Source organism: Ictidomys tridecemlineatus, chromosome 10 (genome assembly GCF_052094955.1).
Source record: "Ictidomys tridecemlineatus isolate mIctTri1 chromosome 10, mIctTri1.hap1, whole genome shotgun sequence".
Taxonomy (NCBI): Eukaryota; Metazoa; Chordata; class Mammalia; order Rodentia; family Sciuridae; genus Ictidomys; species Ictidomys tridecemlineatus.
Window position 1 is genome coordinate 31,783,926 of NC_135486.1, and position 14,268 is coordinate 31,798,193.

Consider the following 14,268-nt stretch of genomic DNA (forward strand, 5'->3'; position numbering starts at 1 on the left):
GATCATCATCTGTGAACTTTAAGTTGGCTTTCGAATCCTTCCCCACCCCCTCTTCACCATCTCTCTGCATCCCGCAGGCCCAGACCCTCCCGCTGGTGATTTTGTTCAATATGGTTCCTCTCAGGGACTGTGGGTGTTGGGGCTGGTTGGCACTCCTCGGCTCAGCCTCTTTTTATCTTTCGATTCCATCTATGAAGCCAATCTTCATCACTCTTTGGTTGGAGAGGGGAAAAAAAAAAAAAAAAAACTGGGAAGGCAAGTTCCAGCCCTCCACATACCCTCAACCCAGCCTTCTCAGAAAGTTCAGAATCTGAGGGTGAGGCCCCTTCATTTTAGGGTGGGCACGGCCTGCCCCTCAAAGACCTGGCCTTATCGGGAGGGCGGCCAGAAAGAGAGGGAGCAGACAGTTAAGAGAAAGAGAGGGGGTGGGTGGCAAAGCCGGTGGAGGAAGAGAGAGGAAGAATTTCCTTGATCCAGCAAAGGAATGGAATTGGGGACCCCCTGAGGAAAGAGGAGGGGAAACAGCAGGACATCACAAAGAATGAGAAGTCTGATTGGACCCACGCCTGCCTGCCTGCTTGTCCTCCTGCCCAGCGTCTGCCCCACAGCAGCCACCCTTTCCATCAGAGTCCCTCTGTCTGTACGCTGTAGGGCCTCCATTTGGAACCAAAGGGCATCTAAAGGGTAAGGTTCAAGGTTGGAGGCCTCAGGGCCACAGGTGAGGGGAAAGGGCTGGGGCTGGGCCAGGGAGGACGGAGGGAGTCTAGGCCTCTGGCTGCAGAAGTTGGAGGAGGCTTCTGGTTGGGTAGTGAACTCTGCCTCAGCAGTTTATTTAAAATTCACGTAGTTTGATTTGGAGTAAGGAATGGGAAGTGAGGTGAAATGTGCCCCTCTGCTACTGCTGGGGGCTTAGCCCTTTGCCCAGCTGAAATTGAGGAGGAGGGTCTACTAGAAATGTGTGCAGGGACTTTGGGGAGGGCCGTGTGATCAGTCACACACCTGCTGTGTCTGTGTATCCACTCTCCATGGATGCATCCACGGCCATTCCACACACATCTCTCTGTCCATCTGTACAACATGGGTGAGCTAAATAAATGAACATTCACACTCACGTGACCATCGCACATGGGCATGGTCACCAGTGCGCTCACACATACACAGATGTACAGATATCTAAGGAACTTTCTGGATGTGTCTACTCTCTTACAACACACAAAGAATTCTCTGATTTCTAGAAATAGGTTTGTAAAAAGTTGCCTCTCTCAATCTATTTTATGAACTAACATTCTTTACATTGCATGTCAAATTTTAAGTCCATATCTTCAAACAGATGAGGTGCTCCTGAGAAGGGCCACACCATGTTCATTCTGCCCCTGCCAGAGGCAAATCTAGTGTCAGGAACTTAACAAGGACCCCATACATGTTTGTTGAGTGAATGCATGTTTGAGTGATCTCTAACACACACACACACACACACACACACACACACACACACACACACAAACTACAAAAGACTCCTTGAGGTTGAGGGTTTCTCTAAATCTAATTTAGTATCTAACTGTTATATTTTGAGTGTGCAGTTAAGGGAGAATATCTACACAGATGCACAAATGCATGCCGGGAGCGCTGGGAGGTGCATGGATAAAGGGCTTTGGTGAGTGAGTCTGTGATGAGGAATCAGGATTATGTGGGTGTCTGCATGTGCTGTATGAGATAACACCAGTGTGGGTGTGTGGAAGAGGTGCTGGGGGTGTCCCCAGTCATAGCCCAGCCTTTAGGGAGCTTGAGCGTGGAGTGAAGGAGCTGAGTAAGCGTGCATGATGAATGGTGGGAAGGGGAGGAAGTTTGCAAGCCATTCCCACCAGGCACAGACAGCCGCTCTTCCTCATGTGCACCCCCCAGGATGGGTGCTGTAGTGATTCCACCCAGTTCTCACCCCATTTCCACCCCCAGGCCCCTCATGAGGCTCTCCACGTTGTTCCTGAGCCTGCTGGCCTTGGTGCTGCAGGAGGCAGGGCCGGCTTCTCTCCCAGAGAAGGAACAGAGGAGGAGAGAGGAGCAGAGCCACTATGGGGAAAGCGATCCTTACTCGGAGCTGCATGTGGGGAGCTACATGGTGAGCCCGGATGACTACAGTGAGGTCATTGACCTCAGCAGCTATGAGGAGCTGGCTGACTACGGGGACCAGCTGGCTGAGGTGAGGGACACGAAACTGACCATACCCTGCAAGACCAGGCCCCTGGCCCCTCTCCACCTGCCCCAGATGCAGGCTTCTCAAGCCTCCAACTCTCTGTAAGGGGTATAGGACCCTCCATAGGACATTGTCACCTACATGATATTAAGAAAGAGAACACAAACCTCCAGTCAGAATATTGATAGCAAATTAGAAGGACCCCCCTCACCCCCTTAGAAGTCATGCGTCCCTCCCAGGCTGTCAGGTATGACAGTATGCCTCATTGAGGTAAGGGTCAGCAAAGTCCTCATATTCTCTCCCAAAAGGAAATATCACCTGCATCTCTTTTCCTAGACTGTCCTCCAGTTTGAAGCTTCTGCTGTGGGTGCTGTGAGCCAGGTCAGCATGGAGGAGCACCTGCTTAGGGAATTGGGGACCCAGGTGCTAGCTCTGCCTTAGCACCGACTGGCTCCCTGATCCGAGTCCCTCCCCTCTCTGGGCCTCAGTTTCCTCATCTATCTAATGAACATGTGGATCTGATACTCTTTAAGGTCCCTTCCTGGCTCACTCTTGGTGCTCTTCCTCCGTCCTCTTTCACAGTGACTCTTTGCAGGTTTGAGATGGGTCACTGAGGTTTCTAAAGCCCAAAGTTAGGTCCTTTGTGGGCAAAATCCAGCCTATGGTATGCTGTGTGCTGTGTCTCCAGGTTAAGGTAACCAGCCTGGCTCCTCCAACCAGGATCAGTCCCACCCAGAGCAAGGTGACTCCAGGGACACCCTTGTCAAACCCCACGATGACCAAGCCTACTCTGCCAGGCCCACTGGGCTCCCCAGCCAGCCATGGTAAGTACACAGTCAAATGGTTATCATATCTGTAGGTCCAAGGCCCGGCAGCCATGACCCAGCACCAGGTGGTACCCAAGTGGAGTGTGGTCAGGAGTAGAAACAGAATGTCAAGGCTGGCACCTAACAGCAGGGAGAGGAGGGGAGATAGCCATTGCGGGGGGCGGGGGGGCTTGGCTTTCCTAGGTGAAGCAACTGCAAGCTTTCCCTGTGCCCCCGCAGAGCCACCCTACCCTAATTAACAGCATCGCTCAGGGAGCAACTTGAGTGGTAATTAGATTAGAGACAATTAAAAGCCTGTAGAGAAGAATAAATAACTTCGTGGCTGTCATTGGCATGGGGGCCAATGAAGCAGTCACTGCTTTCAGCCTCACATTCACCTCCTTAGCAGCCCCAGCCCCTCCCCGTTCCCTCCCAAAGCCTTTCTGGAGCCAGGGATGCTGGTGTGGCCAGTGGAGAGGGCTCAGTACGCTGCTGGGGACCAGAAACTGGGGCATCGGAAGGAAGCAGCTCATTCTGGGCCTGCTTGCACTCGGCATCCCTCTTCTCAGGGTATTTGCGCAGGTGCTCCTGGGGGACTGGAGCATCAGCCAAGGCCTTTGGTCAGGATACGTGACCTTGCAGAGCCATAGAAGCTATTAAACCCTTAAGAGACAGTAAAGAGCCTTAGCTGGACCTGCCATTCAAGGCCTTGGGATAAGAAGGGTCCTGGGGCCCCTGCTTTACCAGCCCCGCTGGTCACTGCTGGCAGGGAACTGCTACTTCATCTTGAGGCTGTTACTGCTACCGTAGTGCTTCCCTGAGTCGGGCTAATACTGGCCTCACAGGAATTTCTGTCCTGTGAGAACAACTGACAGAGCCTCCCGTAGGGTCCTGGGCCTGAGCCAATACAGTCTTCCCAACTTTTTAAAGGTGGTCTGAGTTGGAATGGACTGCCTTAGCCGCAGGAGTGCCGGATACAGAGGTGGGGCCATGGACGGGGCCTAGGGGAGGGCTGTTTCCCAGTAGAAAATCGGGGTGCTGCTGCCGTAAGAAGGGGAGATGGATGTGGCACGGGCATTGGCCAGTCCGTCTGGGCCTTACTGTGCTTCTCAGAGCCTCAGAGAACATGTCCAACTGCTCTTCCCAAAGGCAGCTGGCAGACCCAGCAACCAATCCCTGACTGTTCCGCTGAATTCTGGCTTTGTCTCATCTTTACTGTTCCTGTTGAGACCAGAGAGGAGATTTGTGGAAAAAAGGCCACTAGATATCCTAGAAATGCTCACATAGACCCAGGAAAACCTACAAAGGACCAGGGTCTGATGAAAGTACTGAGTAGGAACTAAGGTAAAGCTGATTGATTCTCTTAGGTTGAGGGCTGAGGGACAGGCTGAGAGCCGTCAGTACCATCTGGCTGCATCAGGCCAATTGGTTCTAGACAGCAACCCGCAGGCCATCAAGAGGACACGTGGCTCAGATACTCCCTGGGTCAGGAGCCATGGGCTTCAGAGGCTGAAGGGAGTCTGATCAGGGGGTTTCCCTTCGTTCTGTCTTCCACTTGGGCCAGGCCTGCCCACCTGCCTGGTCTGTGTGTGCCTCGGATCTTCTGTGTACTGTGATGACATTGACCTAGAGAACATTCCTCCTCTTCCCCGGATGACCACCTATCTGTACGCCCGCTTCAACCGCATCAGCCACATCAGGACCAGAGACTTCAAAGGGCTGAGTATGTAATGCCCTGAGAAAAGGGGAGGGGGAGCCACCAGGTTCCTTTCCTTTGCACCTGGCCACATGAACAGTGACCAGACACTGTTCTCCCCCACCTGTGTGAGTCTTTTTAAAAAATATTTTTTAGTTGATGGACCTTTATTTATTTCTATGTGGTGCTAATGATGGGACCCAGGGCCTCACACATGCTAGGCAAGTGCTCTACCCCTGAGCTTCAGCCCCAGCCCACCTGGGTGTTAGTCTTTCCCTTTTAGTTCTGTCTCTCCAGCTGTCAAAGGGAAAGATCCTCCAAGTCCTTCTAATTCCTTTCTTTGAAGAGTTTAAGTGGTAGAAGTGTTCTTCTCATTTTTTTTTTCCATAAACATCTGGGCAGGGAAGGTGGGATGAAGCCAACATTTTCAGTATGTCCCAGCACCTGTAGTTCTGCTGGCCTCTGGACCAGATCATCCTCCACCTACTGATGCTGTTGGTTGCTCTAGGCCTCATGTCCTGCCTAGGATAGGAGACCCGGGCTCCACTTCAGCTTCCATTGCCAATCACCCACAGCCTTTCCAGCCTTGGTGCCCATTGTGAAAAGTGCAGAGGGCTCAGTACGCTGCTGGGGACCAGGTGGGATGGGTCCAGAGATTCCCGGGCTAGTTGGTTCTTGCCTTTCAGAGGTTTCTTCCAGTGGGATCCAAGGTGGGCAACCCAGAATCCAGGGAAAGGTACTGACGAATCCGCAGGCTTTTCCAAGGGGTCCTTTAGACTGTAATTTCTGCTGGTTTGGATCTACTGCAGGGAGAGAGCTGGTTAGAATTCCCTTATCTTGAGAGGGATGGAGCAGGATACCCAGGCACATCCAACAGGGTGCAAGGAAAGATAATGTGTCCCAGTATCTTTCTTTGTTCTCTCTCAATGTCCCTCAGCAAAACTGAAAAGGATTGACCTCACCAGCAACTTCATCTCCTCCATTGACAATGACGCCCTCCGCTTGCTGCCTGCCCTGCAGGATCTGATCCTTCCAGAGAACCAGTTGGTGGCTTTGCCCCTGCTGCCCAGTGGCATCGAGTTCCTGGATGTCCGCTTGAATCGGCTCCGGAGCTCGGGGATACAGCGGGAGGCCTTTAGGGTAAGTCAGGGACTCAGACCACCACATGCCGCCTGCCCCCACCCACATCATGCGCGGTGCACCCTCCAGGGTGTTCTGAGGTCTAAAAATCCATGATTATTTTTTATCCTTTTCTGTTTGTACTTTGGGTTGGAAGAAATGGATTCTGACTCAAGGAAAGGGAGTTTCATAGCATGCCATCTCAAGAGCCTCCTCGGACACCCAGGACTATCAGGCCTCATGAGCCTGTTACTGGGAATGGGGGGCCAAAACCAGGATCAATGCTAAGAAACCAGGCTCCCTGCTCCTCTGAGGGGCGTGTGTCTCCTGTCTTGGCTTCTTTCTCTGCGTCGGCTCCATTCACCTCTCTGCACACCTGCATCCTCAGCACACTCCCAGGATCTGCTCCCCAAAACGCCAGACCCCACCCCCAAATGCCTTTGGCTTTGGCTTGCAAAGTGCTAACTCTAACCCTAAATCCTAAATATCATCCCCCCCCAAAAAAAAAACCATCAACAAGTAATCCTCTATTATCCAGTTTTCAAGAGAGTCAATCCAATGAGTCCTTGGCTGTCTGTCTGTCTAGTTTTGATGGGAAAGGCTAAATTATAGGATGTGAATATGCCCTCCTGCGATTATTATCAAGAATACAGTAACAATAAATATTGTTAAGGATGTGGGGGAAAAGGTATATTCATACATTGCTGGTGGAACTGTAAACTGGTGCAACCCCTCTGGAAAGCAGTTTGGAGATTTCTTAGAAAACTTGGAATGCAACCACCATTTGACCCAGTTATCCCATCCTTGGCATATAACCAAAGGACTTAAAATCAACATACTATAGTGATGCAGCCACATCAATGTTTGTAGCAGCTGAATTTACAATAGCCAAGCTATGAAATCAACGTAGGTGACCTTCAACAGATAAATGAATAAGCAAAATGTAGTATATACACACAATGGAAAATTACTCGGCCATAAAGAAGAATGAAATTATGGCATTTTCTGATAAATGGTTGGAACTGAAGAATATCATGCTAAGTGAAATAAGCCAGTCCCCAAAATACCAAAGGCCTAATATTCTCTGATACGTGGATACTGACCCACAATAAGGGAAGGTGAGGAGGGGAAGAATAGAAGTTCATTGAATCAGACAAAAGGGAATGAAGAGAAGGGGGTGGCATAGGAATAGGAAAGACAGTAGAATGAATCAGATATAACTGTCTTGTGCTCATATATGAAGGCATGACCAGTGTAACTCCACGCCATGCACAACCACAAGAATGGGAAGTTATACTCCATGTATGTATAACATGTCAAAATATACTCTAGTATCTAAAAACAACAAATTAAAAACATATGCCCCCCTGGGACAGGATTAGGAAGAACAGAGGGTGCGGTTCCACTGAAGAAGTGAAGCACAGTGTGGACAAGGCTGACCCCTGCATGCATACTGGCTGGACATTAGTAATGGCCTTCAAAAGCCCAGTATCTTCTTCATTTCTAAGATTGTCTCACCTAGTGACGCTGTAGCCTTTTCAGTTCATGTAATACGCTCTGTGATGTTCGTACAACGGCAGAATTACCTGATGACACGTGTCCCTGTAGTTCAGCAATCATGACTATGGTGGGCTCTTTTGGCAAACTGTTTAGAAGCATCAAATATCCAGGCACGGTGGTGCTCACTTGTAATTCCAGCAACTCGGGAGGCTGAGACGGGGGGGGGGGGGGGGGGGGCCGGGGGGAGCGCAAGTTTGAGACTAACCTAAGTAACTTAGTTAGATCCTGTCTTGAAATACAAAATTCAAAGTGCTGGGGAGGTAGCTCAGAGGTAGAGAAGCTTGGGTTCAACCCTCAGTACAAGGAGAAGGAGAAGAAGAAGAAGGAAGGAAGGAAGGGAGGGAGGGAGGGAGGGAGAGAGGGAAAGGAGAAGAAGAGGAGGAAGAAGAGGAAGAGGAAGAGAAGGAGAAGAAAGGAAGGGAGGAGGAGGAGGAGGAAGAGGAAGAGGAAGAGAAGGAGAAGAAAGAAAGGGAGGAGGAGGAGGAGGAAGAGGAGGAGGAAGGATGAGCAGAAATCAAATAAAGCAGCTGCCATTTTGAAACCGGGTGAAGGCACAGACTTTCCTGTTCTCTCCCCTCTCCCAATCACCTTCCACCCTCAGCCTTCTGGGTGCAGTGCTACTAGCCCTACTTCCGGGAAACCAGAACCCTCCCCTGGGGTGTCCTCAGGCCCCAGTCTTCCCATCTCAAAGTGAAGAGCTGGGGTCTGGTGATCACAGAGCCCCCTGGACTTGATGATCCAAGTCCCAGCCCTGAGACACAGCCTGACCGTCTCGTCTTAGGAGGACTTCTTTGCCTTCAGGGCTGTTCCTTTGTCCAGGGGAAGGCAGGGGCTTTGGAACCAGAGGGACTCATGGGTGAGTCATCTCACCTCTCTGATCTTGTTTCCTTATCTGCAAATTGAGAGTAATAACCCCTACATGCCGCAATGGCCGCAGGATTTAGTAAAACAGCACTTACACAGAGCCCGGGCAGATGACATAGATAGTAGCTGCTCTGTGAACATTAGCTATTATTCTTCCTTGCTCTCTGAGCCCCCAAAGGCTTATCTCATCCCAAATCCTTCTCTGACTTGCCTACCTGATTCTGAAGGTGCTCTCGAGCTCACACACCCTTGGTCTGGGTGTGCCTTGGATTTTCATTCTCTGACATCTCCCGAGCAAGCTCCACACATCTGCACTGGGGGAAAACATCCCATCTGATGGCAGAGAAGTTGAGGCTGAGCTGAAATGTCCCCTGGTCCTTCCTCACCTCTACCTTATCCCTGTCCATCCCCTGCTCCCCATAGCTGTCACTAACAGCCCCTGCCATGCCTCTAGCTGCTTGCACCTCAAAAACAGCAGCACCTGGATAGGTAGAGGTAGTGTAGTGTGCGTAAACTCCTTAAAGGTCGGAGCTTCCCCAACACCACCACCAAAGAGCCCACTACAGAGCACTGCACACAGCAGTAAACCCTGAGTGAATGGAAGGGGGTCACTTGACCCCGGCCACCTCAGGAACCTCCTCTCTGCCAGAGCCCTATGGGCCCACTAGCCTCTCATGCTCTCTGTGTCCCTGCAGGCACTGGAGAAGCTGCAGTTTCTCTACCTGGCAGACAACCAGCTGGACTCTATCCCCTGGCCTTTGCCTCTGAGCCTGCGCTCACTCCACCTGCAGGTGAGGAGCCTCAGCCACAGGGAGGCTGCAGCCAGGGCAGAGGGTGGCCACAGCCAGTGCAAAGGGTGGACAGCAGATAACAGGGCAGGGGGCCCCATAAGGCCTGGGCATCAGAGGTGTGTGGGAAACATGGTCTCGTCTAGATGGTGGTCCATGGCTCCAGTTTGATTTTCTCTGTCTCTTCCTTTGAAAACACTCCCTCTCCTCTACCTCTTCATCTCGTCTCATCCACCTGCTTTTCCTCCTCCCTTTTCCTACCTCCTGTTTCTCTTCTTCTCTTCCCATCACTGCCTCCTTCCTTCCTTCTCCCTCCCATCCTTCACCCCTCTTAATCTCTCCCACCTCTCTCCCTGCTTGAGACTCTCCTCTCACCCCTCGTTGTGTGGTCTGGGCTCTGGTGCCTCGGTTTCCCCAAGTGCACAGGAAGGGCAGGGCTGGTGGGAAGGGCTGGTGGCACCTTGGGTGCTGCCTGGGGCCAGAGCGCCTGGGAGGGTGCTCAGCGGCTGCGCGTTCTTTCCAGAATAACATGATAAAGACCATGCAGACAGACGCCTTCTGTGACCCTGTGGAGCACAGACACACCCGCAGGCCACTGGAAGACATTCGGCTGGACGGGAACCCCATCAACCTGAGCCTGTTCCCCAGCGCCTACTTCTGCCTGCCTCGGCTCCCCATAGGCCGCTTCACCTAGTCTGTCCCTCCCTCTCTTCCAAGTTAGGAGCCCTTGGAGGCACCCAAGGCCACATAGAAAATCACCTGTCTAAACAGGGGTCTTTAGCCCAAGCATTAGAGAGCCTCATGCTCCAGTTGCAAAAATCACCACCTTACTCCCCACCCCACCCCCCACACGCGCTTGCACGCACACACACACTCACACACACATCAGTGTCCTTCAGTAGCCAAATTTGCATTTCTCCCTCCTCTTTCTTTAACACCTTATGGCTGCTGGCTCAGAGAACTGCAGTGTCTGCACAGAGATCTTCTCCATGTTCCCCATCCCTCCCATCCACACCAAATGCCAGGAAACCCATGAAAGAGGAGGAGGAGACAGAGGAGTTCAGCGAAATGCAGCAGAGGATGGAGGGGGAAGAAGAGAGAGGGGGGAAGCAGTCTTGTGCTGGAACCACTCACTAACGAGAAGGCTTGCAAGATTGAATTTTCCAGAATTTTGCAAACCAGTTATTAAACACAGTCATTATGAAAAATTATATTATATAACCTCACAATTAAATGTATCACATCAAAATACATAAATGTAGTAAATATTCAAAACTCACTGCTTCTCAATTGTTTTACTATTAATCCTGAAGTTGTTTGTGTGAGATATCGGTGTGGTGGAGATTTCATACAGTGATGCACTACTGGGCATCTTCTCCCAATTCCTTGTTTGGTGACATCGTGTTCGCTACTTGATGTTGGCCATGGTAAAAGATTTTTAAAATGCTACAGATTGCGGGGTTTTGTTGTTGTTGTTGTTGTTTACTTATTTATTTATTTTTTAAGAGAGTTGGTTGCTCAAGCTTTCCAGAACATCAAAGAAAAGAAAAAATAAAGCCGGTGGCGCATGCCCGCAATCCCAGCAGCTCAGGAGGCTGAGGCAGGAGAATTGTGAGTTCGAAGCCAGCCTCAGCAATTTAGCAAGATCCTAAGCAACTCATCAAGACCCTGTCTCTAAATAAAAAAATAAAAAAGGGCTGGGGATGTGGCTCAGTGGTTAGGCGCCTTGGGGTCCAATTTCCTGTACCAGAGAGAGAGAGAGAGAGAGAGAGAGAGAGAGAGAAATAGCTATTTAAACTATCCATTCCTTACCCCTACACTGCCCTACTTGGGGTGAGGAGGGTTTCTGTGGAATGTTCCTTAATATTTTTTAGTACTGGGGATTGAACCCAGAGGTTCTTTAGCACTGAGTTACATTCCCCATCCCTTTTTATATTTTGTTTTGAGAGAGGGTTCTGCTAAATTGCCTAGGCTAGCCTCAAATTTGTGATCCTCTTGCCTTAGCCTCCCAAGTCTCTGGGAACCTTCCTTAATATCTTGGGACCTACCTGCTTAAATTTGGAGGGAGCCAATCAGAAGATGGAGAGCTGATCCAACTCTTTACCTGGACACCCTCTTGATAGTGCTGACCTTTTCCCAGCCTCACCTGCCAGTCTCGGAGCTTGGCACGACTGGCTGCTTCCTGGCCGCGGTTGTTGCCATCCTTCCCAACCTCCTGCATGTTCAACCACCAGAGGGCAGCCTTGTGCAGAGATAAATAAATAAACAGAGTGATTACTCACCTGCAGCCTTTTGGAGGCTGGGTGGAGCCTGCTGTGTTAGGAGGCTGGGAAGAAGGGAGTCATTGTTTCTTGAATAATAAGTGGTGATGGAGGTTCCCCCCTTTCCCTGCTTCTCACAAGGAGCCACTGGGCAGGGAGGGTGTGATGGATGGTGTTGGGCATCAGGTTTTGGCTGAGGCATAGGGCAGGCATGGTGCAGGCAGTACCTTTACTCACTGGGCAAGGGTTTTATGGAGCACCTACCTGCTGGATGCCAGACACTTTTACATGCTGGTGACAAGATGGTGTGCAGCAGAGACATGCTCTTTTTCCTCACAGAACTTAGACTCTAGCACAGAAGACAGGTATTGAACAAATAATCCCACAACCAACCACACTGTTCAACTCCGGGTCAGTGCTATAAAGGGAAGCTTGCAAGAAGGGGACCAAGTCTAAGGGTCTGGAAGACCTCCTGGCACAATTGACATTAAAGCTGAAAGCAAAGATCAAGTAGGAGTTAGCCAAGCCATGGGTTGCCAAGGCAACCACTCAAGGTCCCAGGTGGTCCTTGAGTCTGGAGGGACAGGTGTTTCTTGTGGCCCACATGGAAAAGAACCCCATTTATCTACCTCCCCCACCCTTGTCTCGCACCTCACCAAGCACTTTGGATCCTCCCAACAACCCTATAAGAAGTTCAGGGATTTATTATTCACATTCTTCAGATGAAGAAATTGAGAACTAGAAAAGGTAAATCACTTCCTGTCAGTGGGAAGTCTTGGAAGTGGTAGGAGATGCCCTTATGCCTTGGCTGAGGGGCACGCCTTCTCTCCTGGAGACTGGAAGGTATAGCACACCTCACCCCATGGGAGGACTAGGCAGGCCTTTTAGACTGTGAGCTCTCGCTGGCTCCCAAGTGTGTGCCTGTAGAATGTGTGTGTGTCTAGCTTTCTCAGTGTTTCTCTCTCTCTCTCTCTCTCTCTCTCTCTCTCTCTCTCTCTCTCTCTCTCTCTCTCGTCCCCTAGTCCTATTCTCTTCCAAGCCCCGTATCTCTTTCACATCCTGCTCTCTCGGATTATGAAAAGGCCTAAGTCAGAACCGCTGAGGGCCTCAAGATTCTAAACTGAAAGAAACCCTCCACTGAGATCTTCCAGAACGGGGGCTCCTGGGTGCGGGAAGCTGTGTGATGCCCGGATGCCCATGGTGAATCTGCACATACAGAAAGTCATCAGCTCCTGCTCTGCTGTAAGGGAAGGGACTAGCAATTCCAGGGCTGGTGGAGTTTGCCGGGCACTGCAGGGAAAACTCTGTGCACCTTGCTTCATTGATCCCGCGAGGAGGACCCTAGACAGCAGGGTGCTTGTCTCCCTGCCGCAGAAGAGGAAACTGCTTGTGAAAGGAAGCAGCCACATTCAAACAGCGAAGAAGCCGCAAGGCTGAAACTCAAACCCAGGTCCATCCGTCAGGTGTCCAAAGTCCTGCTCTTACACCATACCCTGGGGTGGGCGCTGGGTTCAAGTGCGAGTCAAGAAGTCTTCCTGGGCCCTCTGTGCTCTGGGGAGGGCTTCCCCAAAGCCGTGCCTCTGCAGCTGTCCCCTGACGAATCCCCCATTTTTGGCTAGGAAGCTCAAGGAACAGAAAGCATGCCCTTGTTGGCTGTCTCCCTGAAGAAATTCTACACAGAGCATCTGTCCCTCACCCTGGGGAAGGGAGGGGACCAGCTCGCTCCCAGCAGCTGTTACATCTTGGTCTGATGTTAAGGAGGAAGGCTCATATTCCACAGGATGGAGGGAGGGTTGGGCCACAGCAAGGCCGTGGGGAGCCCCTCCCTGTCCAGGGGGATGGGCAGAATGGCGGGGAGGGTGGGGCCGGCCACACTGGGAGAAAATCAGAATGGAGCTGAGGAGGGGACCGCAGGGTCCTGTCAACCCGGCACACTCCAGCAAGCAGTGGGTTTGCTGAGGATCTCCCTCTTCCAAGAACCAGACTTGCCCAACCTCGTTAATCCAGGTCCCCAGTTTCTCCGCAGCAGAGGGAGAGTAAGTCTGCAATGACGCCCTTGCACCTGCCAGCCCTCAACTCCACAGTCCTCGGTCACCCTGAAGCTCCCAGAGCAAGGCCCAGGGCTGGGGAGGAAATGGAGGGCGGAAGGGCTGCTGGAAGGGTTGGAGCTCAGAGCTTTCCTCGCCCTGACCTCGCCTGGACTTCCTTCCTGCTTCCTCTTCCCTTAGGTCTCCTCCCAGAGAACAGTCATCTCTTTCTCCTGTGCTGCGAATTTGCACTTTAAGAAGCTCTTTTACATATGGGATCCGATTCCATAGTCCTAACTCTGGGAGGGAAGAATTATCATCCCTACTACACGGATAGGAAATGGGAGGCTAAGAGAAAGATGACCAGCAACCCGTGACATGAAAACCAGGTGGGTGGGGTTGGTCACTTCTGGGGCATTCCTACCAGAGAAAAGGGAAACCCCATCTCCAGCGCCTGGAGCCGTGGATTCGCATCCCCTTAAGCACATTTTCTTCTTGTGTTTTGTTTTTGGGTGGATGAGGCAGTGTCTGGCGTGACCCCAGGGCCTAGCGCATGCTAGGCAAGCCCTCCACCTCTCCAGCGCCCGCCTGGAAGCACTTTGAAAAGCAAGCACTGAGAAAGGCATCCCCCAGGCTGGGAAAGCCTGATTTGGTGACCCCAGCTGGATGGGGCCTGCATCCTCAGGGATCTCAGCCTGGAAAACCCCGGGCTCAAGGACACACCACCCCATCTCTCCTCCCCTCACATGCTTGTGTCTGTGGACTTCTGACTTTGTCCAGGAGGGAGGCAGACAGACATGAGGCAACCAGTCGGGCTCTGCCAGTCTAGATCCTCCTTCCTCCAGCCTAACCCCCCCCCCCCCCGCGCCACCCCCAGCTCTACCGCCAGACACCAGCTCAGTGAAGCCTCTTTCTCTCAAGGGCCTCTCTCTCTCTCTCTCAAGGTTGTCTCTGGG

At 51.6% G+C, this 14,268-nt stretch overlaps 1 protein-coding gene across 1 annotated transcript; it reads left to right on the forward strand.

Moving 5' to 3' along the window:
- Window positions 1-292: 292 nt before the first annotated feature.
- On the forward strand, window positions 293-10,461 carry Optc (opticin). Its single transcript, XM_005330317.5, has 7 exons — window positions 293-684; window positions 1,954-2,197; window positions 2,880-3,015; window positions 4,562-4,720; window positions 5,631-5,833; window positions 8,932-9,027; window positions 9,548-10,461. The coding sequence occupies exons 1-7, from the start codon at window positions 542-544 to the stop codon at window positions 9,716-9,718; spliced, it is 1,152 nt and encodes a 383-aa protein (XP_005330374.3). The 5' UTR covers window positions 293-541; the 3' UTR covers window positions 9,719-10,461.
- Window positions 10,462-14,268: the final 3,807 nt, after the last annotated feature.